Source organism: Mirounga angustirostris, unplaced genomic scaffold, assembly GCF_029215605.1.
Source record: "Mirounga angustirostris isolate CCGP_5_RB_7025 unplaced genomic scaffold, mMirAng1.0.hap1 SCAF_3, whole genome shotgun sequence".
NCBI classification, from domain to species: domain Eukaryota; kingdom Metazoa; phylum Chordata; class Mammalia; order Carnivora; family Phocidae; genus Mirounga; species Mirounga angustirostris.
Genome location: NW_026991711.1, coordinates 133,544,897 through 133,572,612, shown reverse-complemented (window position 1 = coordinate 133,572,612; position 27,716 = coordinate 133,544,897). Strand labels below are relative to the sequence as shown.

At 39.1% G+C, this 27,716-nt stretch overlaps 1 protein-coding gene across 1 annotated transcript in view; it reads left to right on the top strand.

Moving 5' to 3' along the window:
- LRP2 (LDL receptor related protein 2) overlaps window positions 1-27,716 on the top strand; it is a 173,149-nt gene that overhangs the window by 69,503 nt on the left and 75,930 nt on the right. Inside the window, exons 25-36 of the mRNA XM_064585822.1 lie at window positions 320-697; window positions 1,899-2,147; window positions 3,595-3,806; window positions 4,560-4,744; window positions 5,777-6,005; window positions 7,571-7,748; window positions 10,040-10,168; window positions 16,181-16,347; window positions 17,376-17,519; window positions 21,585-21,694; window positions 23,432-23,609; window positions 26,616-26,829. Of these exons, the coding sequence (XP_064441892.1) occupies window positions 320-697; window positions 1,899-2,147; window positions 3,595-3,806; window positions 4,560-4,744; window positions 5,777-6,005; window positions 7,571-7,748; window positions 10,040-10,168; window positions 16,181-16,347; window positions 17,376-17,519; window positions 21,585-21,694; window positions 23,432-23,609; window positions 26,616-26,829 (2,373 nt within the window). The remainder of the gene's footprint in view (window positions 1-319; window positions 698-1,898; window positions 2,148-3,594; window positions 3,807-4,559; window positions 4,745-5,776; window positions 6,006-7,570; window positions 7,749-10,039; window positions 10,169-16,180; window positions 16,348-17,375; window positions 17,520-21,584; window positions 21,695-23,431; window positions 23,610-26,615; window positions 26,830-27,716) is intronic.

Sequence of the window (27,716 nt, the reverse complement as noted above, 5' to 3'; positions counted from 1 at the left end):
TAAATTAATGGCTGTTTAAGCTCTATTGAAATGCACTGGTGATTATTTAATAAAGAGGCAGATAAATTTTATTTAATCTGTAATTGAATGAACATTAAAAACATAGGAAACAGAATTTTCTTTTGACCCAGGGACTTGTCAGACACATATAAAGATTTTTCTTTACCACATGTTATTTTAGATTTTAATATTAAATTTGTCATAGTCATTCTCTTAAATGTACCCTTGATCCAAAATCATTTCCTGTGAATCTAGGAGTTACATAAGAAGGATTATGAATTGCATTCACAAGCCCATCTCCCCCATGCATTTCTCTTAGCAACGAGGCCTCCCGGTATGTGCCATCCAGATGAATTTCAGTGCCAAGCAGATGGTGTCTGCATCCCGAAGAGCTGGGAGTGTGATGGGCATCAAGACTGCATCTTTGGATCTGATGAGCACCATGGCTGTGCCCCCAGGACCTGCCCTCCATCTCATTTCCTGTGTGAAAATGGAAACTGCATCCTCAGAGATTGGCTCTGTGATGGGGACAATGACTGCAGGGATCTGAGTGATGAGAAGGACTGCCCCACGCAGGCCTTTCACTGTCCCAGTTGGCAGTGGCATTGCCCTGGCCATAGCATCTGTGTCAATCTGAGTGCAGTGTGTGATGGCATCTTTGATTGCCCCAATGGGACAGATGAATCCCCACTTTGCAGTAAGTTTCCTGACCACAGTTTAATGGCCTTAAATTCATTCTGAGCACACAGTGGCCTGCTGTGTGCATCACCATTGTCTCAGTGACCATGTAGCTTTAAGGAAGGGATTTTGGTTCCTCTATGAGTTCAAGTCTGTGTAGGGATAAGCATCCTGGAATTCAAATAAATCACCACTGGATGATATTTCTCATTAAATCCTTTGCACTTGGTTCTGTGTTTTTACTTATTTTTTAGAAAAATGAGACAAAATGAGGCCATTAGATTGTCAATTTTTTGGGGGGGGACTGTGGTCCTAAGGTTTTCTAACTTCAGTATTTTCTAATTTCAATCAGAACTTGCCACAAAACAAATGAAGTCCGGGGATTTGTGTTTGCTGTGATTAAAATCCTTTGATTGGCATGTAATCCTAATTGCTGTCCTTTCTTTCTTTCCTCTTTAATCAATGCTCACTCTCAGATGAACCCCGGCCAGGTATGATTGCAAAATATTTTAGATTCTTATGATTTTAAATGGGTTATGTTTGTGCTGAAAATATTCTAATCATTTTGACTGACTTCCCCCTCTGGAGCATGTTTCATATCATGACTCTGAAAAATAAGTTAGAGTATACATGGCACTAGAGGGCATTTGCATCCCAGGCATATGAAGTGACTTTGGGTGGCTTCATGCATTGCTGTTTTGTCCCTGAAAGGAAGGAATGGTGGCATGCTGGTGGATCTGTGCCCTCTAGTGTTCCAGTTGCCTTTCCCTTTCCATTTATTCACTTTCATAGATCTTCTAGCCTTTGCTGTTGAATGTCAAAGTCTTGTCTTCCATTTCTCTATAGGTAGAAGAATGTCAGGAAGCAAGTGGGAAGTCATTTAAGTCTCTTTGCATGCTTTATCAATGACAGTTGTGTTTCTTGGTGCCAGCAATATCTCCTCAGTTTCTTTCACAGCACTAAATGGAGTTATAATAGAGGGTTATAGTGAAGAAAGTGGTTTCAGTCCAGTGATTGTGAAGGACAGTAAGTCCTTGAGCAAATTAGAGCAGACACTGATGAGCCTATGGAGCTCATCCAAGTGAATGCTGCTCTTAGTTCTTACCTGGGTATTACATTTAAGGTAGCATCAGATTGTATGACAAATATTACAATAGAGTGAACCAAAAAAGCAAAGATTCCTGACTTTTCCCCTCTGTGATTCTCTTTCTTTATTCTAGACCAGGATAGCTGCTTAGATTCCAATGGTGGTTGTACTCACCAGTGTGTTCAGGGGCCCTTTGGGGCTCAATGCCTGTGTCCATCAGGATACCTGCTTGCCAATGATTCTAAGACCTGTGAAGACATAGACGAATGTGATGTCCCAGGCTTTTGTAGCCAGCATTGTTTCAATACGAGAGGTTCTTTCCGGTGCTGGTGTGATGATGAATACACGTTAGACACTGACCGAAGGACTTGCAAAGTTACAGGTAATGACTGAACTTGAAAGTGAACTAACTCCAGCCAGTATAACAGTACACTCCAGAGTTTGGGTACAGTTTACTGGACAGATTGCATGCAGGCATTTGACAACATTGGAGTCAAATGGACTTGAATCCTGGATGGGTTATGTAATCTCCTTAAACCTGAGTTTGTTATGAGGATTAAATAAGTGAATACTCATAAAGATCTTGACATATTTTGGAAAATAGAGGTTTAAGCATAAATAGATGATTTTCTATTTAAAATAATAGCAATGGTTTTTGTATTATTTAAAAATGATTTCTGTATCACATTTAAGCATCTTCATACAATGCTTAATTGACTCAATTCAACCAATATTAATTCAGTTTCTATAATGTGAAGGTGATTATACTATGTATTAAGATATTGATTTGACTGCTTTAAAAGTGACCAAATAAAGATGGGTAACACAAAATAGACAGTTCCTTTCTTTTTCAAGTAGGAGTGTGGATGGTAGACAGTCCAGGGGATAAAGTTGGGGGTGAAGGCTGTGTGCCATGCTAAAACTTGGCATCATTTATTACTAAAAAGGAAGTGGAGAGGGGATATTGAGAGGTAATTAAAAGTCTCTGCCACAGCTGCAAAACAAAAAGAATTAATTCCCATTATTAGGAAGCCTACATTGTAGGAAGGAAGATAAGCAATATTCAAAAGTAAGTACAAAAATAACAAATAGTAACTGGAAAAATGCAAGTATAGTTTGCTCCAGATTGATAGTGCGACGAACATTGGAGTACAATTAAAGGAAGAAAGCTATTTTGGAAAAAGCTTATATATATATATTTTTTTAAGATTTTATTTATTTGAGAGAGAGAGAGAATGAGAGACAGACAGCATGAGAGGGAGGAGGGTCAGAGGGAGAAGCAGACTCCCTGCCAAGCAGGGAGCCCGATGCGGGACTCGATTCCGGGACTCCAGGATCATGACCTGAGCTGAAGGCAGTCGCTTAACCAACTGAGCCACCCAGGCGCCCGGAAAAAGCTTATATTAATAAATACTCAAGAAAATCAGCTAACTATTAAGATGAACATGAAATGAATAAATTCTTTTTATAGGGACTTTTGTTTGTTTTCCCTAGTACTATAATTTGGAGTTAAATCTTCCTTCTGTTATCAAAAGTATTGCATCAAGGGGCGGCTGGGTGGCTCAGTCATTAAGCGTCTGCCTTCAGCTCAGGTCATGGTCCCAGGGTCCTGGGATGAAGCCCCACATCGGGCTCCCTGCTCAGTGGTGAGCCTGCTTCTCCCTCCCCCACTCCCCCTACTCGTGTTCCCTCTCTCGCTGTGTCTCCCTCTGTCAAATAAATAAATAAAATCTTTTTTTAAAAAAAGTATTGCATCAAATATTTAAGAGATGTTTTAATTGTGGTTTCTCCCGTGTTCATTGACATTTTTGTATTTTCTTCTTGGACAGGATCTGAAGGTCTCTTGCTACTTGTGGCAAGTCAGAACCAGATTGTTGCTGACAATATCACCTCCCAGGTTCACAATATCTATTCAGTTGTCCGGAATGGTTCTCACATTGTAGCTCTTGATTTTGATTCAATCAGTGGTCGTGTCTTTTGGTCTGATGGAAGTCAGGGTAAAATCTGGAGTGCGTTTCAAAATGGAACAGACAGAAGAGTAGTAAGTACATTTCTGTTGATACTTGGCCTGACTAGTCCCCCTGTCTTGGGTCTAATACTCTTATTCACCAGGGAGAACAGGTCCTACCTCATCCTGGGTAGCTCTCGCATTCCCCTCTGGGCCACATTGCACCCAAGAGGCCTGGAAGTTCGTAACTCCCAATCATGGGTGTTTTAGATAAAAATGTGGCCTCTGAAGGCAGATCCGTGATTCTGAATTCCAGGTCACATGATGCCGAGACTTCACAATTTTCTTTTTCCTAGTGGATGAGAGCAGAGGAAAATACAGGGGAGTTAGGGGTTGTTTTTCCTTAGCTTTAATCTAGTTAGGTTTCTCAGTACCATCTCCCACAGTTTCAGTTTCTTGACCCTTAGTGGTTATGTTTCCTCCGCCCCTTAGGACTTTATTTTATAATTGTTGGCATTTAATCAGTAAAGATATTATTTTGGCATGTGAACATTTTATAGTTTCGTAGGGTTGCCAGTTTAGCGAATGGATGGAGCTTTTGTTTAAATGCAAAAACTTTAAACAGTAGAGGTATATCCTAGAGTATTCAGTTCTTCGAAATGTAGTATATTTTTCCTGGAAAGCCCTACTGTTGATTTGGTGGTTAGCTACACGGAAGACAAAATTTTCTCATCCTCACAAGCAATCATAGGACAGGTTTAGTTGTTTTATTCTAGATTTTCATATAATTTCAGTGTTTGCATTTATTGTCTTTAGAATTCACTTTTTATTCACTTTTGTCTTTAGATACTTAACAGTGGTGTGACTATGACTGAAAGTATTGTGGTAGATTGGGTAGGTCGCAATCTTTACTGGACAGACTATGCCCTGGAAACAATTGAAGTATCTAAACTGGATGGTAGCCACAGGACTGTGCTGATTAGTAAGAATGTATCAAATCCAAGGGGACTAGCATTAGATCCCAGAATTAGGTAAGACTTTTTTTTTTTTAATGATACTGCTGTGACACGGTTATGAGGGAAAAACAGTAGTAACCTGATGTGGCTGATACGCGTGTCTCAAAATTTGAAATGAAACTTTGTTTAAACATCTCTATAGAAATGGTAACCAACCAGGTGTTATTGGTATCCATCCTTTATCTTTTTGGTCTTCTTCATATAGTGCATGAGAGCAATTGGTTGTTCACTTTAAGAACACGTTGGTTCGTTATGATTCATTGATTCATTAGCTTGGTAACACAATTATTGAACTGATCGTTACAGAATTACATAATTAGGTCTCTAACGAATGTACACAATAGTATTCCATAGATGGGCCAGTTTGTAACTTTGATATCTCATGGTTATACAACAACAAAAAAAAGCAAGATTTTCCTGCTTTAGTTTCATGTTGTTTATTAGGCTTCCCTTTTATGTCATGTAGGGAAGAAAATGCTTGCCTGCTGGTCCTGAAGGGAAGGAGAAATTCTCCCAGATGCTTTGAAACCTTGGATGGCTTCTTTCCTTGAGTTTACTTAAAATTCTCTAACTTAGATTTTTTTCTGTAGGATCATGAGTTAGGCAAATTATGCTCAATGGCAATGAAGACTTCCTAGATACTGTAAAGTATTACACACCAGTGAAATTTATGATGGATCTCTAATGATGAACAAGTGACTCTTTTATCTTAAAAAATGACAGGGTAGATAAACAAGGCCAGATGGATTTTTCTAGATGAACTATTTGTGGATTGTACAGAAACATGAATAGGCATTGGGACATTTCATTGTCATAATGTTCTGTATGTTTTATGAACATTTTAGAAACACCCAGATGGCTTATGACTGCATTATGATTACAGTTTTACTTTGGGACACTGAGAGGAAATAATAAGCTCTGTACAGACATTCTGAACTGGAGATGATTTATTTTAAGCAGAACATAAAGATGATGTCGTCTTAAAATGGCAGTTATTTTCAGATTGAACTATATCCTTTCCAATTGGTGATGAATTTCTTTTCACAGTGACCATGTGATGTTCTGGTCTGACTGGGGCCATCACCCTCGTATTGAGCGAGCCAGCATGGATGGCAGTCTGCGCATTGTCATTGTCCAGGAGAAGATTTTCTGGCCCAGTGGCATAACTATTGACTACCCCAACAGACTGCTCTACTTTATAGATTCCTATCTTGATTACATAGACTATTGTGATTATAATGGACAGCATCGGAGGCAGGTGATAGCCAGTGATTTGGTAAGTTGGTATTGAGGAAAACTAAACTGAACCCACAAGAGTGGCTTAGTCGAAAGCATATACAGTAACAAGAAAACTAAGAAATTGATTATTGTGTCTTAGACATTACAAGGTCAATCCGGAAAGTGGCAACAGGAGTGAGGGTCAATCCATCTTTTCTAACAGAAAATATTTTTATTCCAGTTCATGATCAGATTGTGCCATGTCCAGGAAGGATTAATAGTTTGTGTGATTTAGTTGATCTGTAGACGCTAATCTGTTTCTTCTATGAATCACAGACCTGTACCTCTGAAACAAATAATATATTATATGTTAAAAAAAGAAGAAGAAGAAGATAGCAGGAAGGGAAAAATGAGGGGGGGGGAATCGGAGGGGGAGACAAACCATGAGAGACTATGGACTCTGAGAAACAAACTGAGGGTTCTAGAGGCGAGGAGGGAGGGGGGATGGGTTAGCCTGGTGATGGGTATTAAAGAGAGTACGTATTGAATGGAGCACTGGGTGTTATATGCAAGCAATGAATCATGGAACACTGCATCAAAAACTAATGGTGTAATGTATGGTGATTAACATAACATAATAAAAAAATAAAACAAATTTTTAAAAAGTTTTAAGCAAAAATTAATAATTTATATTTAGATTTCTTAATTAAATCACAACCTGTTACATATTTCGTATCTTTTATTGGAGTATAATTGATATATAACGCTATATTGGTTTCAGGTGTACAACATATTAATTAGACAGTTCTATATGTTAATCAATTTTTATTCAGAAAATTCTGAATTTGTTCTCACAAGTTAAATGGGAAGATACAGAAAATACGTATTTCACCAAAGAGCTGTTACTGACTTCTATTTAAAATTGTCATTGTTGGGGCACCTGGGTGGCTCAGTCAGTTAAGGTCTGACTCTTGATTTCAGCTCAGGTCAGCTCCTGAGATCAAGCCCCATGTCAGGATCTGTGCTCAGCACGAGTCTGCTTGGGTTTCTCTCTCCCCCTTTCCCTCTGCCCCTCCCCCTGCTCTCTCTGCCTCTAAAATAAGTAAGTCTAAAAAATAATAAGAAAATACTACAGTTATCATTGTTGATGGTTCTGTGGCTTTAAGGGACCCTGGCAGGGCCTCCCTACCTTCAGGGAATAGGCATCTAGGCTCTTACCAGATTTACGTGAATCTGTGAGTGGCAGAGATAGAACTGGGTAAAGAGTGGCGATAATGGGCTGGGGGCTAAGGCTTGGGAGTAGGGGATCCCGATAAGTCATCTTACTTTCTGCACTTCAATGTTGCTTTCGTTCGTAAAATGGATGCCCAGAGTAATTACCAGAGTAAAAAGGAAGACTAAATGACACACATAGGTGAAAGAATTTGGGGTGGTATAATGGGATATGTATAGGTCAGCAGTGCATTTTTGCATCTGTCTCTTGACAGTGACTTCCCCATGTCTTTATTAAATAATTAAATGCTAAAGGAAACCATGTTCTTGGGCAGTTATCCTTTTCCTTTTCTATATTATTCACCTTTTTTATTTCTGGGCAAAGTCTCATTGTTCTCTTTGGCTTCACAGATTCTGCGACATCCCTATGCCCTAACTCTCTTTGAAGATTCCGTGTACTGGACTGACCGCTCTACTTATCAGGTTATTCAAGCCAATAAGTGGCATGGTGGGAACCAATCAGTCATAATTCGTAATGTTCAGCAGCCTCTTGGGGTTGTTGCAGTTCATCCTGTGAAACAACCAGATGGTGAGTGATACAGAGACATCTGCCTGGGAATAGCTTGGAAACCACTTGTTCTGGGAACACTGAGCGTACAGTGTTGCAGACCTATTTGTTTGGGCCGTACATTTTCCTTTCCTCTTTACCAACCACCCCAGTCCTAACCTTTCCATTACTTTTATTTACCACGGTAGACGAAAATCTTGTGTGTAACAGGAGATCTAAATTGTGTCATTTTATTCAGCAGTTGGCTCCTGTCTCTGTGACAGTCTCGGAATCCCAGTTTCTTTGGCTGACAAGTGGGGCATAGACCAGACAGTCCCTTAGATCCTTTCATTGCTGCCACTCTGTGGCTTAGAGCAGCTTATTCTTAGGACTCGTTTATTATGGCACGGCGCCCTGTAGCTGTGCTACAGCCACCCCAAGTCGTCCTAGATGTGTGGTGTGCATGGCTAGGGGATTTAAACATTTGGCATTGGTGGTGTTCTTTCTGGTGGGAAGAGGGATAAGTCGCTTAATCTTCATACAAACAAAACTTGTAGTGCTTTCTCACTATGCCTCAGAATCTGGCCCTTTTTCTTCCTTGAGTCTCCTCTTCCATTTACTCTTGCCACGCTGGACTTCATTTTGCTCCAGAAGCATACCAGGCTACCTCCTACTCTGAACTTTGGTACCAGTTCTTTCTACTGCCTGGAACATCCCTTCTCCAGATTTCTGCTTTAGTTGCTCCTTCAGTGTCATTTAGGATTCTCTCAAATGCTCCTTGGTGGCCCTTGACTGCCCTATCTAAAATAGCTTACCCCTGGGGCGCCTGGGTAGCTCAGTTGGTTAGGCAGCTGCCTTCGGCTCAGGTCATGATCCTGGAGTCCCGGGATCGAGTCCCGCATCGGGCTCCCTGCTCGGCAGGGAGTCTGCTTCTCCCTCTGACCCTCCTCCCTCTCATGCTGTCTGTATCTCATTCTCTCTGTCTCAAATAAATAAATAAAATCTTTAAAAATAAATAAATAAATAAAATAAAATAGCTTACCCCTCTCGTAATTCTTTTGCTCTTTACCTACATATCTTGAAATCACATATTTATGAGTTTAAGTCTGTCTCCCTTTGTTAGAATATCTGCCCCATGTTTACAGTATTCTCAGGGCTTAAAATGGTGTTTGGAACATGGTGAACATTTTTTGAGTGAATGAATCTAATGCAGGATATGTAATAAGAACATTAAAGATCTGGAGAACATCCTGTGAGTTTGGGATGCACACAGGATCCCTTATTTATTTTAAAAAGCAGAGACACACAAAGATGTCATCAATAGAAAAATAAAAGATTACTATCTAACCAAAACTTGGACAACAGTGGGTAAGTGTCAAGGTCACAAAGGGAACGTGCACATTGGTTTCATTTAATGTAAAAAGATCTCTTTTAGCTCGGACAAGGAGACACGTATTATTTGGCATCATATTTCTATTACTAAGCTCGGGGTTACTCAGTGGCTATTTGTTCATAGTCTGGTTATAGACAGGATTGTTCTGTGACCTTGGGGAAGTCATTACCCACTTCTTTCTCTTTCGAATTTTGTGTTGAAAGCATAATGCTAGGGAAGAGTAATGTAGTTTAGGGGAAAAAAAAAAGCCAAACTGACAGAGGTAACCTAATGTACTTGTGTCTCTACTGGGCGTCTCTGGGAGGACAGTAACAGCATGACTGTGTGTACATTTTAAAATTTATTTATTTAAATTGAGAGAAATTTGACATATAACATTATATTTTTAGGTGTACAACATGATTTGATATATGTACATATTATGAAATGATCATGACAGTAAGTTCAGTGAATATCCCCCATTATATGAAGTTACAAAATTTTTGTGTATGTGTGTGATGAGAATTTTTAAGATCTACTGTCTTAACGACTTTAAAATATATGATACAGCATTGTTAACTGTAGTCATCATACTGTACATTATATCCTAGGACTTACTTATCTTGTAGTTGGAAGTTTTCACCTTTTGACCACCTTCACCCATTTTGCCCACCGCCTACTCTGTGCATTTGGCAACCGCCAATCTGTTCTATGAGTTTGGTTTTTCTTAGATTTCACATACGAGTGAGATCATGTAGTGTTTGTCTTTCTCTCTCTGACTTATTTCACTTAGTGTATGCTTTCAAGGTCCATCCATGTTGCAAACAGCAAGATTTTCTCCTTTTCATGGCTGAATGATATTAATTGTGTGTGTGTATCACTTTATCAGTTCATTCTGTGCACTTTAATGTGGGAGGTCTTCCATTCACCAATGTTTTCTTCTTTTCTTTTTCTATTACAGGTGAAAATTCATGCGCTTCTTCCTCCTGCAGTCATCTATGCTTGCTTTCCTCCCAGAGGCCACACCTTTATTCCTGTGCTTGTCCTTCGGGATGGAGTCTTTCTCATGATTCTGTGACTTGCTTGAAAGGTACAGTATGCCCTTTAAGTGTGCCCTGAAAGTGGAACTTGCCATAGTTTAACAAAGGAATGTCAGCTCTAAGCCACTTGCTAATGGAATGTGGGTTGTGTTCACCGTTCGATTTAGTGAGTACCTGGAGTACGTGCTGTCTGGGGTAATTGACATGAGCACCTCAGCTGTAATATAATTTCTGTATGTGAAGCTCGTATGATGTGTGCATGTGATTCAACAATTCTTAACCTTATATTACCTGGACACAGTGAGGCAAGCTATGAGAATAGGAAGTTCCAAATTCTGCACTTAAGAATTCTTTTTTTTTTTTTAAATATATATATATTTTTTATTCTTATGTTAATCCCCATACATTACATCATTAGTTTTAGATGAAGTGTTCCATGATTCATTGTTGCACTTAAGAATTCTCGACACTTGTGTATGGCTTTATTTTTCAGGCTCCTTATCTTGTTGTTATTATAATAGTCAATGATGCATGTCCCAGCGTAGGTCTTCTGACACCAATTTCAGTAATTAATATCTGGTTATTTTAAAAATGAAAGTTTTCTTTGGGTGATAGATCATAAGTGACTGAGCAATTTAATCTTCATCTCACCCTAGATAGTTTTGGAAATGTTTGTGGAGAATTATACTAAAGTACTTTAGGGAGTAAGAACAAAAAGGAAAGGGAGAGTCAATCCACCAAAGAGATTTCTGCTGGCGTATGTACTAGATATAATAAAGTCTTTTTAAAAAAATCAATTCACCTTTCGCTTAAAAATCTAGAGAGTTACTCTAAATTCCAGTTCTTTTCATTTCTCAGTGGAGTGAATGTGTTTTGGTACTGACAAAAATGGTTGCAGAGAAGTTAAATTAAATATTTAATGATAAAAAATTCTTAAACTAAGAGAAAATAGAATCCTACTCTAGAGGGAAAGTTAGTTTACAAGTGGAAAATTTATGCTGAATCCAGGAAATTAATGGGTGTTTACAGATTCTGCAGATGTAGGCTTACTGAAAATTGAATTCCATCAAGATATAACATTTTGCAATGATATTTTCATGATGAAAGATTTTAATTATTGGTAATGCTTACAAAGGGATTGGCATTTGCTGTTTTTCTTCAGAGACTTATTATGCACCTAATCCTTGTTGACATTGTTTAATTTAGTGTGTCCTCTGAGTCTTTCAGCAGAAGATTAAATTGGGCTATAGACATTTTGGATACAAAGCATTCTTTCACCACACAAAGATTGTTGAACTGTGCATTGGGGATTGGTGTAATCAATATTACTATCTGATGGTGATTGATATCTAAATAGTACCTTTTGTTGTTTCTAGAATAATTCCACTAGTGATTTTCCATAGTTTGACTTTACTGAGGTGGAATTTTTTTAGTATTTCTCAATTGATCTCTGAGCAGCAATTGGGTAACTTAATGCCAATATATGTTAACTAAAAAAAAGAATTCCACAATTTTTTTTCAGTAAGAAGCTTAGAAGACTTGTTAACATTTATAGATGAAAATATTTTACTTGATTTACAGGTTAAATAGCTTTTAAAATATTGTTTACTAAGTATCTGGAATATCTTTGGAAGTGCTTATGTGATAAGGTTAAGTGAAAAAGCAGATACTGTTCAGTATTGGCCATAGAAAAATATGCATTAAAAAGGTTTGGAAGGGGCGCCTGGGTGGCTCAGTCGGTTTGGCGTCCGACTCTTGATTTTGACTCCAGTCCGGGTTTCAAGGTTGTGGGATTGAGCCCTGTGTTGGGCTCTGCACTCAGCATGGAGTCTGCTTGAGATTCTCTCTCTCTCTTTCCCTCTGCTCCTCCCTCCCCCACGTGCTCTCTCTTTCTCTCCAAATAAAATAAAATAAATTCTTAAAAAAATAATAAAAAGGTCTGGAAGACACACACATGAGCACCAATAGTGGTTACAGTTGGGTAAGGGAATTATGAGCTATTTCTATTTTTTCCTAATTTTATATTATAGAATTTAAAACTGAGAACTTTCTCTGCATGAAATAGCTTTTTATTCTTTAGAAAAACATGTTCTCCACAATGCCAAAAACAAATAAACAAAAAGCAAACCAAAACATCTCCCCACCATCCTCTACAATAAACAACCTGAGACCCAAAATAGATAGGTTTCTGGCTCAAACTGAGGGACACAAAGAAATTGTTTCAGTGATTATGTGCAACATAAGAAGAAAACACTGTTTGCACACACTGTTGGAAAGTTTGCAGCGCTGATCAGTTAGTGCAAGGTCTGAGTTAAGGAGGACCTTGTTAGGGAGTAATAAATGTTGCTCTTCAATTACATCATCAGTTTCCCATTTCTGACTGCTCTCTACTTCTCTGCTCTGCTAAAACTAATTGTAATGGGATCATGACATAAAGAATAAAAATGAAGAAATGATTTTTTTATTTCAAAAGACTGAGACAGGTGTACCTGGGTGGCTCAGTCGGTTGAGCATCAGCCTTTGGCTCAGGAAATGCTCCCAGAGTTCCAGGATCAAGCCCTGTGCCTGGCTCCCCCACTAAGCAGGGCGCCCACTTCCCTCTCCCCCTCTCTTGCTCTCTCTCTCTCAAATAAATAAACGAAATCTTAAAAAAAGAAAAAAAAAAAAAAGACTGAGACATGCTGTCCTAGTATGGCTTGAATGTCACTTTCTCCTGAAGTCCTTCCCATACAACCCCAGGTACTTCTGTGCATATTCCTTGATGGCCATTATCATTGGAAATCTAAAGGGTCCACATACTTGGCCTTGTTCTGTAGACTCTAAGTTCCTTGAGGATTAAGCCTACACCTGATAGATGCTCATTGCCTGTGGCAGACAGTAGCACTCAGTAAATGCTGAGTGAATGACAAGCCCTCCAGTAACCCTTTTTGCTCCTTCTTCAGTCCTGTGTTTTTCACCCATTTGCTCCTTTATAGCTGTATAGTGTCATAAAATCACTCCTTTCTTCTGTCCCACAGAGCACTTTTCATACACTCCCCTATGCCACTTGTCTCAATGGTCAGTCCTGTCTAGCGCTTCCCTGGCATCATCCTTCACCTTGGCTCTCACACCTTCACCAGTGCAGCACTGAATGACACCCCACCCTCTGGTGGATTGCCCATAAATATTCCTGAGTGATCAGCCTTCTCAAATCCAGCAGGAACCATCAGATCAAGGGCCTGAGACACAGCCCTGTGAGGGAATAGTGGCCAAAGGAGTAGATCTGGGTAGGGCTAGAGAGGAGGAACTTCTTAGAAGAATCAAAAAGGCCCATGTTTGATGGATGAGAAATGCAGTTTTTTAGGCCCTAAACGTTGCTTTGGTTGAAAGTTCCTCCAATTAAACAAAAGGAAAATTATACATGTAAAAGAGCAGTATTAGGTTCTGAGTAAGTAAAATTTAAAATTTCCTTGTGAAATTGGGGAACATTTCTTGTTTTTACTGGACAAATGAGCACTTATATAATGAATAAATAATTAAATATCTCAGTATAATTTCAAGGTACATCTGAACTCATAATATAGCTTTCACAGTATATTACTGCAGTTAAATGAAGTTAAGTGGTAATTTCATACTCAATAATTTAGTACCCGGCCTGCACTTTTTGCAGAGTAGTGATTAAGAACCTAAGTTTTGGAGTCTGAGGATCTGGCTGTGTGAGCTTGGTTAAATTGCTTAATTTCTCTGTGCCTCATTTGAAAGTTGGGGGTTGGGGAGGGGTAATGACCTAACAGGGTTATGAGGCTTTAGGGAGATAAAGTAATGAAATAATATTTGGTGCATACTATGTGGCACACATTCCCAATAAATAGGGGCGATTATTTATGGCTATTATATTCAGAAGAGAGGCAATGTGGGGCAGGTGAGAGAGGACAGGCTGGTGAGTTAAACTCTCACATTAGCCCCTGCAAGTTGTATTGGCCTCAGTTGAAAACAACTTTGCAGGTTTATTGGGAAAGACTAAAGCTGTATATTGTAGGGCTTTGTAAAAATACAGCATTAATAGTTGCAATATTACTTTAAATGTTTACTACATTAATAAATGCTAAGTTATTTTTAGTAATAGAAATGCCAGGAACAAGGAAAAGCTAATGAGGTGTTAAAATCAGTAAAGAGCCAGAATAATCCCTTGGAAGGGGCGCCTGGGTAGCTCAGTCGTTAAGCGTCTGCCTTCGGCTCGGGTCCTGATCCCAGGATTCTGGGATCGAGCCCCGCATCGAGCCCCACATCGGGCTCCCTGCTCAGCGGAGAGTCTGCTGCTCTCTCCCCCACTCCCCCTGCTCGTGTTCCCTCTCTCCCTGTGTCTCTGTCAAATAAATAAAATCTTAAAAAACACACACAAAATAATCCCTTTGAAGATCTAAAGCTTTCCAGATTATTAAAAGAATGAAAACATCATTTTTAGCAGATGAAAATTATGCAGTGATAATCATTTTAATTTTGCTTACTATGTGATATATCTTATGTAGATGTCTTCATACCACAAAACCCATAGTTCAGTTTTCCTTTTCTGAGATAATTATAAATAAAACCCCATTCTTGAATTTCATCAGTTTAGATTTTTTTGCTAAAAGGACTATAGCTAGGGTAAAGGTTATCTTCGAAAAAGGACCTCTTGTTTCCCGTTAAGGAGATTAAGTGAACTGATAGTTTGAATAAGATATTATGAGTTTGTTTAAGTTGCAGTATACAGATACTTTTGAGAACTTTAGAAAATCCTATTTACATATTCATTTATGTATCTATTTTTAAAATTTTTTTAAGTCAACATATAATGTATTATTTGATTCAGGGGTATAGTTCTGTGATTCATCAGTCTTACACAATTCACAGTGGTCACCGTAGTACATATCCTCCCCAGTGTCCATCACCCAGCCACCCCAACCCTCCCACCCCCCTCCACTCCAGCAACCCTCAGTTTGTTTCCAGAGATTAAGAGTCTCTTCCATAAGAGACATAAACCCTACCTGGTTTTGTCTTGTTTCTTTTTTCCCTCCCTTCCCCTATGATTCTCTGTTTTGTTTCTCAAATTCCCCGTATCAGTGAGATCATATGATAATTGTCTTTCTCTGATTGACTTAGGTGTCATTTTTTGATGGCTGCATAATATTCCATTGTGTGTGTGTGTGTGTGTGTGTGTATATATATATATATATATACACACACACACACACACACACCACATCTTCTTTATCCATTCATCTGTTGATGGACATCTAGGCTCTTTCCAGAGTTTGGCTACTGTGGACATTGCTGCTATAAACATTAGGGTGCACGTACCCCTTTGGATCACTACATTTGTATCTTTAGGGTAAATACCCAGTAGTGCAATTGGGATGTAGGGTAGCTCTATTTTCAACGTTTTGAGGAAACACCATACTGTTTTCCAGAGTGGCTGTACCAGCTTATGCATCCATCTATTTATTCATTTATGTGGTCATTCATTTAGTTAGCAAATACTTATTTGGCAACTATTACATGCCAGGTTTGGGGACATAATAGTGAGTAAATCAGACATAGTCACTGCCTTTTGGGAGTTAAAATCAAGTGCAGAAGACAGCTGTTGATCAAACAATAATTGTAGAGATTGTACATTGGATTTACTTAGTAATTAAAGTCTCTAATAAACACTAGGCTACACTTGGTAATATTAAAACTCACCAAGAATAGTCCATATGTTTTCTTCAAATTTTTTTTTTCAAAATCCAACTCTCCTTTTCTTGAGTTACTGGGTATTAGTGAGGTTTGTCTATGCGCACACTGTGATGCTTAACAAACACAGATGCTTTATCCATGTAAGCAAGGGATTCACGAAGAGTAAGGTGGTGCCCGGGCAACCCGCTGAAACCCGATCTAAGGCCCTGGGTTGCCTGATGAAATACGTAATGTGTATGATATTTATTGCTGCAAAGCTGCAAGGGCATTTTATCCTAAGAGATGATAACAGTCCACTGCCTTCCATTACTCTACATGTCTGGGAATAGTGGGATATAATTTTGATTGATATTCTGCTATTTTCACAGATGATCAACCTTTCTTAATAACTGTAAGATACAGTATAATTTTTGGAATCTCCCTTAATCCCGAGGTGAAGAGCAACGATGCTATGGTCCCCATAGCAGGGGTGATGAACGGTTACGATGTTGAGTTTGATGACTCAGAGCAGTTCATCTATTGGGTTGAGAATCCAGTAAGTTTTGAATAACATTCAAAGTGTATAACTTGTTCTTGAAGAGTCGAACTGCACCAATGCCTTCTTATAAGCAAACGTTTGCTGGGTGGATAAAAGAGACATGGTCCAGGAGTAAATTAATTTACCACTAAGTTTAAAAAATTTTTTATTTTATTTAAATTCGTTTAATTACCATATAGTACCACTAAGTTTTTTTGATTCAGTGAAGGATGTACATAGGAGGCTGGCCTGGAGCAAAGACCAGATAATAAGCCCATTTAAGCTATTGGGTATTATTTATTTGTTCATCCAGCAAGTATTTATTAAGTGCCTACTATTTGCTCTGCACTGAACTAATGACCTTCTGCTGTAGAATACACACCAAGAAGAAGCAGTAACAAAGCTTGCTCTTCAGGAGTTTTAAGCTAGTAGAAGATATTAGATGAATATAAAAATGATCATAACTCGACAAAAAGCAGTAGATCCCCTGAGGAAATTCCAGGAAAGCATTTGATGTGGCTGCTGGGGTCCTCATCAGCATCTTTGCCTCCAGGATAAAAAGAGTACTCCTTCAGTTCTCTTCGTATGGGAGCCCACCCTTTAGAGGAGAAAGCTGTGAGGATGGGGAAGGGGCAGCGAGATTGCAAATGAGGAAGAGAGGGAAGATCTTTGTGTTTAATGCTTGTCACCTCTATGTAAATAAAATAGGATTTTATGGCTATATTGGCCTCCTGATTTTCACCTGTGACTTGGGTTATTTTTATGACTGTGGCCTGTGGTAGTTAAGAAAGAATCTCTGTAGCCAATCTCAGAGGCAACTCGAATGATGAGCCTCGGACACACTTAAAAAATCATTATTTTCAAAGTATTGCTGGTGTTAGCATTATACACGGTGAGCCCACCCAGTGGCGCCGCACCTTTGCCTTGTCTCCAAATGCGAGGCGTGTTCAAGAAACGTAGCAGGCGGCGGTAGCTGCAGCGAAGAAAGTGCTTCCGTAGAGAAACTGTGGCCTTGAAACAGCTCACTTCTCCTCCTTTCTTTCCAGGGTGAAATTCACAGAGTGAAGACAGATGGCACCAACAGGACAGTGTTGGTTTCTCTATCTAGGTTGGGGTCTTCCATGAGCCTGGCCTTAGATTGGCTATCAAGAAACTTGTATTACACCAATCCTGGAACTCCATCAATTGAGGTAATGATTCCATAATACTATTTACACGAACACTGGCTTTTGATGCATGTAAAATCTGTTCTCAGGAAATGCTCTCCTAGATTTTGAAATTATTTTTCATCAGGAAGCCAAAGGGAGGAACTATCAGTATGAACTATCAGTCTTAGAAGTGAAGGAGTAAAACCACCTTAGAAATATAAATTACTGGAACTTTCTACTGCCCTATTTTATTTTCCTCCTAAGCATCAATACTAACTGGTTCATATAAAAGGATTTTAGGCAATCTATAAAAATATATAAAAAGATAAATGAAAAATTACATAAGGAACTCAGCATTAAGTATGGAAGAATATAGTAGGTAGGAAATTTTCCCTGTCTTTTCTCATCAAGTCTGATGCTATTTCAGTCCAAACCAAGTTTATAGGTTACTTCTGTTCCAAGATGGAAATCTTTCTATGGCTCCATACAGTTTTCCTAACAGTGAAACAGAAAGTAGAAACTTGATTCTAATTCCTTTGATAGTTTCCTCATTGCGATAAGTGTTCTTTTTACTTTAATTTCCAGAAGAAATTTTAGATGGGGTATCGGTATGCAATCACATGAAGTAAATCAGAGTTGGCTCAACTAGTATTGGTTACTCCATTCTGGGACAAAGTTAAAACGTGTAAGGGATTATTAAAGATTTTTATTTATTTATTGGTCAGAGCACAAGCAGGGGGGAGTGGCAGGCAGAGGGAGAAGCAGGCTCCCCGCCGAGCAGGGAGCCCGATGCAGGACTCCATCCCAGGACCCTGAGATCATGACCTGAGCTGAAGGCAGATGCTTAACCGACTGAGCCTCCCAGGCGTCCCTGTAAGGGATTATTAATTCATAATAATTTTGAAAGTGAAAATTTCTAAAGCAAAGGGAGGGTCTTGTGAGCGGGGCAGTTAGCAAGGCTGTGTAGAGTGACAGCTCACAGCTCAGGGTGAGGCACCAGCTAGTCAGCTGGTTCTCTGTGGAGCATTCAGAAAGATAGATGCTGAATGAAGGGGAGGAAGGCTCATAGCAGTCAAGTGGCTAAGTTAGAGCGGATTGGAAAGGGGAAGTGCTTGCTTACAGTTTACAGAGGTCTTCTACAAACAGGATCTCATTAAATTCTCACAGCATTCCCGAGCGCAGGCGACGGTAGTACACATTCACAATCAGAGGGACATTTGCAATATGTACAAATGCTAACCTCTGAACTATCTCAAGTCAGGTAGAATTGTCAGCTCTTAACATGAGGGGAATCTTGGAGGCTCATCTGGTTCAAGCCCTTTGTTGTTTAAATAAGAACCTGAATTTTATATAATTTAAGAAACTGGTTTAAACAGCTTCACTGCCCTGATGCCCAGGCAGTGTTCTGACTTTGCCTTGTTAAAAATGACAACTCCAGCAATCCAGCCTGCTGTAACCCTTTTTGACCACGACAAAAGGTGTCTTTTCATTATCTCAACTAAAAATACCACTCTCCCATCAAAACATTGGCACAATGGACTGCCTAAAACCCTTAATTCCAAACTCACATCTGCTCAGTGCTTCATTCTGAATGACAGTATGTTCCTACTCTGTTTTTTGGTCTCTTGCTTTGTAAATGGGGGTCTTCCCTTTTAAACTGATAGTTTTCCAAAAGCAGGGAACATGTTTCCTCCATCAGTATTAGGTAAAATGAAAAGGCACCAGCTGATAAATACTGTGCGAGTGAGTGAATGAATGTGTGTGTGCGCGCATGCAAATGTTTTATTGGTAAGGCCACTCTAATCATATAAAACCTAAAGTTCGTAATTGTGCCCGAATGCAGTGAGGCACAGAGGAAAGATAATTTGCTTTGGAGTCCAAAGACCTGCTTTGAGTCTGGCTTACTTACTGAACACATACTAGTAAACACATCCGTCCCATTATTAGTCCTGGATCTTCAAAGATGAATAAAGTTTTTTTTTTTTTCCTGCTTTTGAGTAGTTCTGAGAGTTAGACATGCAAACAAATAGCTTTGTTCCAGAGTGCTAAGTGTGATATGAGCAGTGACTATAAAGTGTTCTGTGACTAGGGGCAGAGGTAAATGTGTGAGGAGGTAGAATGGCAGGAGAACCAGTTACCTGTGGGCTACATCCTGAAAGATGACCCGTACTTAATTTCTGCCAAATGAGTAAGTAAGGAAAAGTCATCGCAGGCAGAGAAAAGCACTTGATAGACTGGGGACAGTACTGTATTTCCTCCACTCACAGGGTATTTGACCTTGGACAAATTACTTCTCTGGCCTCTGCTTCCATAGCTGTAAAATGGAATTATAGCTCAGTAACTAAAAGTACTTCTTGACACTAAGGTATCTTAGTGAATACAGAGTCCTGTTTCTCTCAAACTACCAGTATATTTAGAATAGCCACAGCAGACCTATGAGAATAATGATCCAAAGGTAAATTGCCCTTTTAGTGTTTTTTATTGGTTTTCTGCTTTGTTGATGTCAATGGTGACTCTGTCAGGGGAATATTAGATTGCAGTAAGGGCACAGAAATAGTGTTTGCTTACTGTTTACATGAACAATGTCCCTTCCAGCATAAGAGTAACTCACATTTAATTCAAATTTGAAAATAAGAGAAATACTGAATAAGTTGTTTTCCACTAGGGGTAGCTGTGTGCGTATTCACTAAATGCAATATTGTCGCTGAAGAGCGAAGCATACAGAATGGTTGTGTGAGAGAGAACTTGATAATATGCTAAAAAGCAAGGAAAAAGAGCTTTCCTTTGAATTAAAGAGATCCTTAGGCCCAGGAAAAGGAGAGAAATTTTGACAGAAAGAGGCAAATTAAAAAGAGAGAAAGATACTCCACAGGAGAGAGAAAAATTTAGAAGAGTGAGGGATTAAAGAGAGGGGTGTGTGTGTGTGTGTGTGTGTGTGTGTAGAAGAGGAGGGAGGAAAAAAATACATATAGAGACAGAAAGAAGGCAGAAATAGAAACATAAACACTGATATACAAATAATCTATTTGCATTAAAAAGCAACTTTATAGAAGAACCTTCATGCAAATCAGCAATCATCTTCTAATTTCTTACTAGCTGCTTCTCCTGTCAGACTGTCTCAAGTGCGTATTAGAATAGCCTCGTTCCTATAAGAAACTGCTTCTAGTGTAGTAACCCATACTTTTCTGTGATGTTTTAGGATTCTGTTAACATTAGTTTTCATAATTACAGCGATAATAATTAAAAATAGATAACACTGAGAAAGCCACTAAAGGTCCCTAGGCCTCTTTCATCATGTGTAATATGGGCATCCATAATATGGGTATCTATCTCACAGAATTATTGTGAGGATTCAATCCAACAATGCTTAGTATAATGCCTACTACATAATAAGTGTCCAATAAATGGACCATTAAAAAAATAGGAAACACACTTATACTGGGTGCTGTGTTAAGCACTTTACATGTATTATCTCATAGCTCTGTGCGGAATGTCCCAGTATTGTCCACATTTTACTAATAAAGAAACTAAGTTCAGAGAGGTGAATTTACTTGCCTTGGTCAGATCTAGAAGGTCAGGGATTTGAACTCTTGCATTTTAACTCTGGCTGTTAACCTGACACAGAATTCACTTCAACTCTGAGTAAATTTGGACTGTTTGGTCAACTGTGTTTTCAGTGATGGGCCACTGGGTGCCATGGCCAAGTCACTGGGATGCTGGAGAGCTATGGCGCTCCTGTTTGTCTTCCAGAGTTTTCTCCTGTGTCTTTTTCTGAAGACATTTTTTTGTAGTTTCTCTCTGTCAATGAGTCTGTGTGTTTACCCATTTGAATCCTTCTTTTATCCATATAAATTTTCTCTCCTGAAACTTGAGGCAAATTGAAATAGGAATTTGAGGGGTGATTTTGCTTTTCTTACTCACTTTCTATTGAGCTGATTTCCTCATAGCCCTGAAATGCAATTAGGGATTATCTGAATCTCACACAAACCCTCCCATTCATCTCTAATCAGGCTCTGGAATTTGTTCTGTGTGTAAGTTCTCCTTCATCTCAGCTTTCTTTGTTTCCCCTTATGAAGCTCAGTTCTAATAAGTGATTTTGTGCTATAGGTTTTGAAACTCCAGGGAGATGTCAGATACAGAAAAACACTGATTACCAATGATGGGACAGCTCTTGGAGTTGGTAGTCCAGTTGGCATAACTGTTGATCCTGTTAATGGGTGAGTGTTCATAAATGACAGGTATCCTCTATGGAGCACCGTTCTTGGTAATGTTATGGCCTGATAAAATGGACGATTTCAAAGTTAGGACCTTTTCTGATTTCATAGGCCAACATTTTGAAAAGTACAGATCTCAGTGAGAAAGAGAAATAGCTCTGAGTTATATTTAACGTGAAGGATATAATTTGTGTTTTGTTCTGTGTTCTTTAAGTTAGCAACACTAGACTGGATAACACTTGAAATAGGACTTGAAGGATTTGAAGGCTTCCCATAGGTAGAGAATGGGTTGGAACTGGGGAGTGGTTCTTGAGGTCAAGCGAGCAGTGAAGGCGCAGAAGCATTGCAGGGTTTAGCATGATCATGTGGAGGGCTGGAACCAGAGGTTTCGAGTTAGGGATGGTTGGCAAGATGGGAGTTAAAGGTATTTGGGGACAAATCCTGGAAGGACTTTAATGTCATCAAGCTAAGGAGTTGCACTTTATTCTTTTGAGAAATAAGGAGTCAGCTGGGAATTTGGAGGAAGGGAATTATGATAGAATCACAGTTCAGGAAGATAGGTCAGGATCAGAGTGGAAGAGACCAGAGGCAGGGAGACCAGTTAGGGGAAAGTATTCAGCTAAGGAGGAGAGTTCTCAGACCAGTTAGGGGAAAGTGTTCAGCTAAGGAGGAGAGTTCTCAGTTAAGGTTAGGTGGTTAAATTTTTAGTGAACTCAGAATTCACAAGTTTTGTGACTTTGTCCAGCAAACTTTTGGTAGCCTGGAATTTGAGAGGAGAAAGAAAATTATGACACGAACTCAGGGCCAATGATTAGCAAGGTAAGCACAATGGGAGATCAAGAGAATAAGTAAGGATGTTGCTAAAATGGTTATGTATAAGGTCCAGGCAGAGAGGGACCAAAGGTTTGGAAGCTCAGTCAAGTTTCAAGGGTGAAGAATAGGCTCAATAGAAGAGATAAAATAGGAGCAGTGAAGAGATGGGAGAGTTTGGTCAAAGAAGAGGATATGAGAGTTTGAGAACTTAGAAGTAGGGACGTTTAGATTTGAAGATGAGGTTCATGGGATGGGCATATCGGCGGTGCAAGAGGTTTGCAAATAAAGATCGGAATGAAGGGGTTTGAAGACTTATGGGCAAAGAGTGTAAGAGGATTGTCTCCTGAGGCTATGGCAGCAGATGAGATGGAAAGGAATGGAAAGTTGTATTCGAATCTAGAAGGTATGTCCACAATGGACATGGAAAGCAACCCTTCATATATTTTAATGAAATTTTATATATTCTGGATTTGGCAGTTCTGTGTGGGGATTAGGTTTGTGTGTAATACTGCATTTTTCATCACAGAAATCAGAAAAGAAAGTAGCTGAGGTCTGAGAGGTGAGCAGGGAGGTACTGGACAGCGTTTACATCAGCTTTGTCTTTCCCAGTGCACTACACATGGCGTGATTCTTGGAAAGGGATTGACCATTGATGTAGGCTCTTTCTTAGTCATAAGCTTCCAACCTGTCTGACCAAGGTAAACATTTTAAATGGCCTCTACCCCAATAATAACTAGGAAATATACAGACATTGATAGAATGCCGGCTAAGTACTCCTCCACCTTGTACATGACAAGATATTAACGGTTCAGACTTCCTCCACTGAATTATGCATATCTTGAGGACAATAAATACACATTTTTTCATTTAAATATTTAATGAAACTGTCTTGTTTTTTGAAATGCTGGTGTTTTTTCCTTGTTGTAGGAAACTGTACTGGTCAGACCAAGGAACAGACAATGGTGTTCCTGCCAAGATTGCAAGTGCTAACATGGATGGCACATTTCCAAAAGTTCTCTTCACCGGAAACCTTGAACACCTGGAGTTTATCACCCTTGATATTGAGGAGCAGAAACTCTACTGGGCTGTCACCAGCACGGGAGTGGTATGCGCACACTGTTGGTCTTTATTGCTGAGCTTGTGTAGCTGATACTGATTGTTCCTTGTCTGGCTGTGGTTCCTGAACAATCTCACTTGGCCACTTGGACCAGTGTTTTATTGCCCTTCCTTCCTAATAACTTTTTTCCCTACAGCAAATATTGCCCTGGTTGAAGTCCATTTTTTTCCTAGTATGTGCATAGTATAGTTCCTTATAGAATAATGTTCATTTCCTTTTCCCTCATCCTTTGCTTTTCTTCAAGATAAAATATTTTCATTTCTCATTTCTTATTTGTCCTTAAAGAGCCATTTCTTTCATGTTTTAGTGATTTCAATGCTTTTCTTTGAAAGTTCTCCAGGCTCTCCAGTTGTAGAGACTAAGAAAAAAAAAATGTAAATACCAAGCTTTTGAGCACGGCATCCCCTCCTAGCTGCATGCTATTCTCTAAGGTCTTAATGTAGTTGATGCATATGGGAAAATTCCCTTTAGTGGTAATTTTAAACTCCAAGGTTGAGTTCATTATTTTCTGCAATAAGAAGCAGAAACTATATAATTACATCCATTCACAGAAATAATGTTTGATCATCACTGTTGTGCTTATGCAATTGAGCTGGGACAAGGCACAGAGAAGGTGTTCAGTAATATTGATCAATTAAAATATTGCTATGGATGTTGTATTGAATGTGTGCCAGTCTCTTCCCTGCTTTTTATTATTTTAATTTTTTTTCTAATTTAAAATCACCTTTTCATCATTAGTATATATCTGTTTTTTCTGAAGAGCATGCTGTGATCTAGTCTTTGCATTGGTCAATTGATCTTTCAATGTTTGGTGGTAAATGAATCCTTGTAAATTATTATTATTATTTTTTTTTATTATGTTGTTAGCCAGCATATGTACATCATAAGTTTTTGATGTAGTGTTCAGCAATTCATTAGTTGCATATAACACCCAGTGCTCATCCCAACACATCCCCTCCTTAATACCCATCACCCGGTTACCCCAACTCCCCCACCCACTCCCTTCTGTAACCCTCAGTTTGTTTCCCAGAGTCCAGAGTCTCTCATGTTTTGTCTCCCCCTCTGATTTCTTCCCATTCAGTTTTCCCTCCCTTCCCCTGTGGTCCTCTGTTCTGTTCCTTACATTCCACATATGAGTGAAACCATATGATAATTGTCTTTCTCTGTTTGACTTACTTCACTTAATATAATCCCCTTCCAGTTCCATCCATGTCAATGCTAATGGTGGGTATTCATCCTTTCTGATGGTCGAGTAATATTCCATTGTATATATGGACCACATCTTCTTTATCCATTCATCTGTTGAAGGACATCTCGGCTCCCTCCAGTTTGGCCATTGTGGACATTGCTGCTATGAACATTGGGGTGCATGTGCCCCTTCTTTTTACTACATCTGTATCTTTTCTTCCCTGCTTTTTAAATAGTAGTGATTTCAGATCTGTTTTCGACATTGATGGTCTCCATAATACTGTGCAGTAGGTTTGATGTTCAGTTTGTTTTCAGTTCGACAGTGCCAATTTCACTCCTGATATGTACTTATAATGGTGATAAACTTAGAGGGTTAAAAAGAAGGAATGATGTGGGAACCCACTTTGTGGACTTTGATGTCTGCGTGCAATGATGAGGGAGCTCTTGCCACATGGTATGATTTCTGTACACAACTTAGCATGTTCCAGACAGTGCCCACCACCTTTCTCCCTTACTATTTTTACATCTGCTCTGCCCTCCTGAATGTGTGGGCTTGTTGGTGGTGTGACTCTCCATCTTTTCTCCCAGGTTAAAATGCTCATGTTTCCCCTCACTCTAATAAGCATGTCCTTATTTAATCATCACAGAATCCTGGCAGTTTGTCTTCTTCCCCCTTTTCTCAGGTCCAGCCTTTCTCTGCCACCTCCACCATGCTGAGCATTGATTGGATGATGGCTGTCATTGATAAACCTTGCTTTCATGATGGAGACATGTTGTCTTCAAAATGCACAACAAATAGGTTCGATCACTGCTCAGCCTAGGGGAGTAGCTCCAGACACTTGAGTTGAGGTTGGCCAGCTAATCTGGTCCTGGTCACTCCTTAAAGCTCTCCTCCAAGCTTATCTTCCCTCTGCTCTAGCTTTCTGGAACTTCTGTCAGTTTCTAGGGCAAAACCTGCTCTTGTAACTGCTGGGTTTCCTTGTCCAGTGAGGTAGTGAGCCAAACCTCATTTGTCTCTCTCTCTAGTACTCAGCTCAGATCCAGGCACAGAGGAGGCATTTGAGACAGGTTTCTGGAGTGAAGTCAAACCAGCTATGTCTACAGTTTATTTTTCTTCCAGTAGCAGACTTGTCATTTCCCATTAGGAACTTCATTTTTGTGAGTTCTTTTCCAGTTAATCAGAGTCATTTTGACTAAGACTTGTTACCTATTCTAATAAAACGGCACCACCCTTTGCCCCATTCAGTCTTGCTGTCTTGTTATTGAATGAAACATGTTTCCTAGTCCCATTGCAGAAATTGTTGGTGAAGATGTTAATGCAGGGTCAGTCAACTCCTGGGTAATGGTCTACAGTTAGACACTAAATGTGTGTTCCTGTCCAGAATATCACATGCAGGGACTAAAGAGGTTTAGTTCCCTTTTCTTCACCGTGCCATCTGAGAAAGTTGGTTACTTACTTGAGCTGCAACTTCATTATCAGTGAAATGGGCATAATGACATTTGCCTGATCTACTGCTCCATGTAATTGTGACTATCAAATCAGAAAACAGATTATTATTAAGAGAATGTTAGTTTGCTGGAGGGGTGGGTGGGGGGATGGGGTAACTGGGTGATGGGCATTAAGGAGGGTCCGTGATGTGATAAGCACTGGGTGCTATGTCCCCCTGATGAATTACTGAACTCTACATCCGAAACTAATGATGCAGTATATGTTGGATAATTCAAATTAAGAGAGAGAAAGAATGTTTTAAATGTTTCTCTTATTCCACCATGAATTAGTCAATAATGACAATTCTGATCTTTTAGATCGAAAGAGGAAACGTGGATGGTACAAATCGAATAATCCTGGTAAACCATCTTTCCCACCCCTGGGGAATTGCTGTCTATGGTTCCTTCCTTTATTATACTGATGAACACTATGAGGTCATTGAAAGAGTTGACAAGGCCACTGGGGACAACAAAGTAGTCTTGAGAGAGAATATTCCAAATTTGAGGGGTCTTCGAGTTTACCACAGACATGGTAAGTATTTGTCACTGAAACATACGCATTCTTGAATGTACGATGTATATTCACACATCTACACATTTACATGTATAAATACATGCCCACACACAGACCCGTGTACATACACCTGCATGCAAATTGAAATTACCCAAATTCAAATTCAAATATCATTTGAATGATATTCAAATATCATTTTTAAAATGATAACCCTGTCATAAGGTTGGGTAATTGTCAAAGACTAGTCTGGCATCTGAAAGGCCAGGTTGACTTCAGAGTAAGCTTATTCCCGTTCTTTCCCCATCATTTTAAATTCCTTACTTTGCTTTTCTTCATAGCAGTCCCTGACATATTATCTATCAGTTTGTTGTCTGTTGTTTCTTATTAGAATGTAACCTCCATACAGACAGGCATTTTGCCTGTCTTGTTTCTTGCTCTATATCCAGTAACTAGATGAGTTCCTGGCACATCGGTGGTCAGTAAACATTGGTGGGGTACCTGCTGGGAAAGTGTTAACAGGATAGAATTTTTAATCTTAAAAGGAATACTTACTGTTTTCAACATTTTTTTCATAGATAATATAACTTTTGATTTGCCCCTTAAATTAGCATTATGATCTAGAGATTATTTTTTAATGTTTTGACATATTTTACAGCTTTTAGTGTCTAACCAAAGTTTATTAAACAGTTTGTTTGCTGTCTATAACCTAGGTTTGTCACTTGGCCATTTGTTTTTATTGCACGTGGAAAAAAACCTTTAAATGTTCTTATTTAATATATTCTAAATCAAATGGCCATCACATTGTTGATCATATAACTAAACTAATGTAATCTTAAATACCAGTACATAGGTCAAAAGGATGAAAAAAATTAGAATTTGCATACTGACCTGCCTGGTTCTTCTAA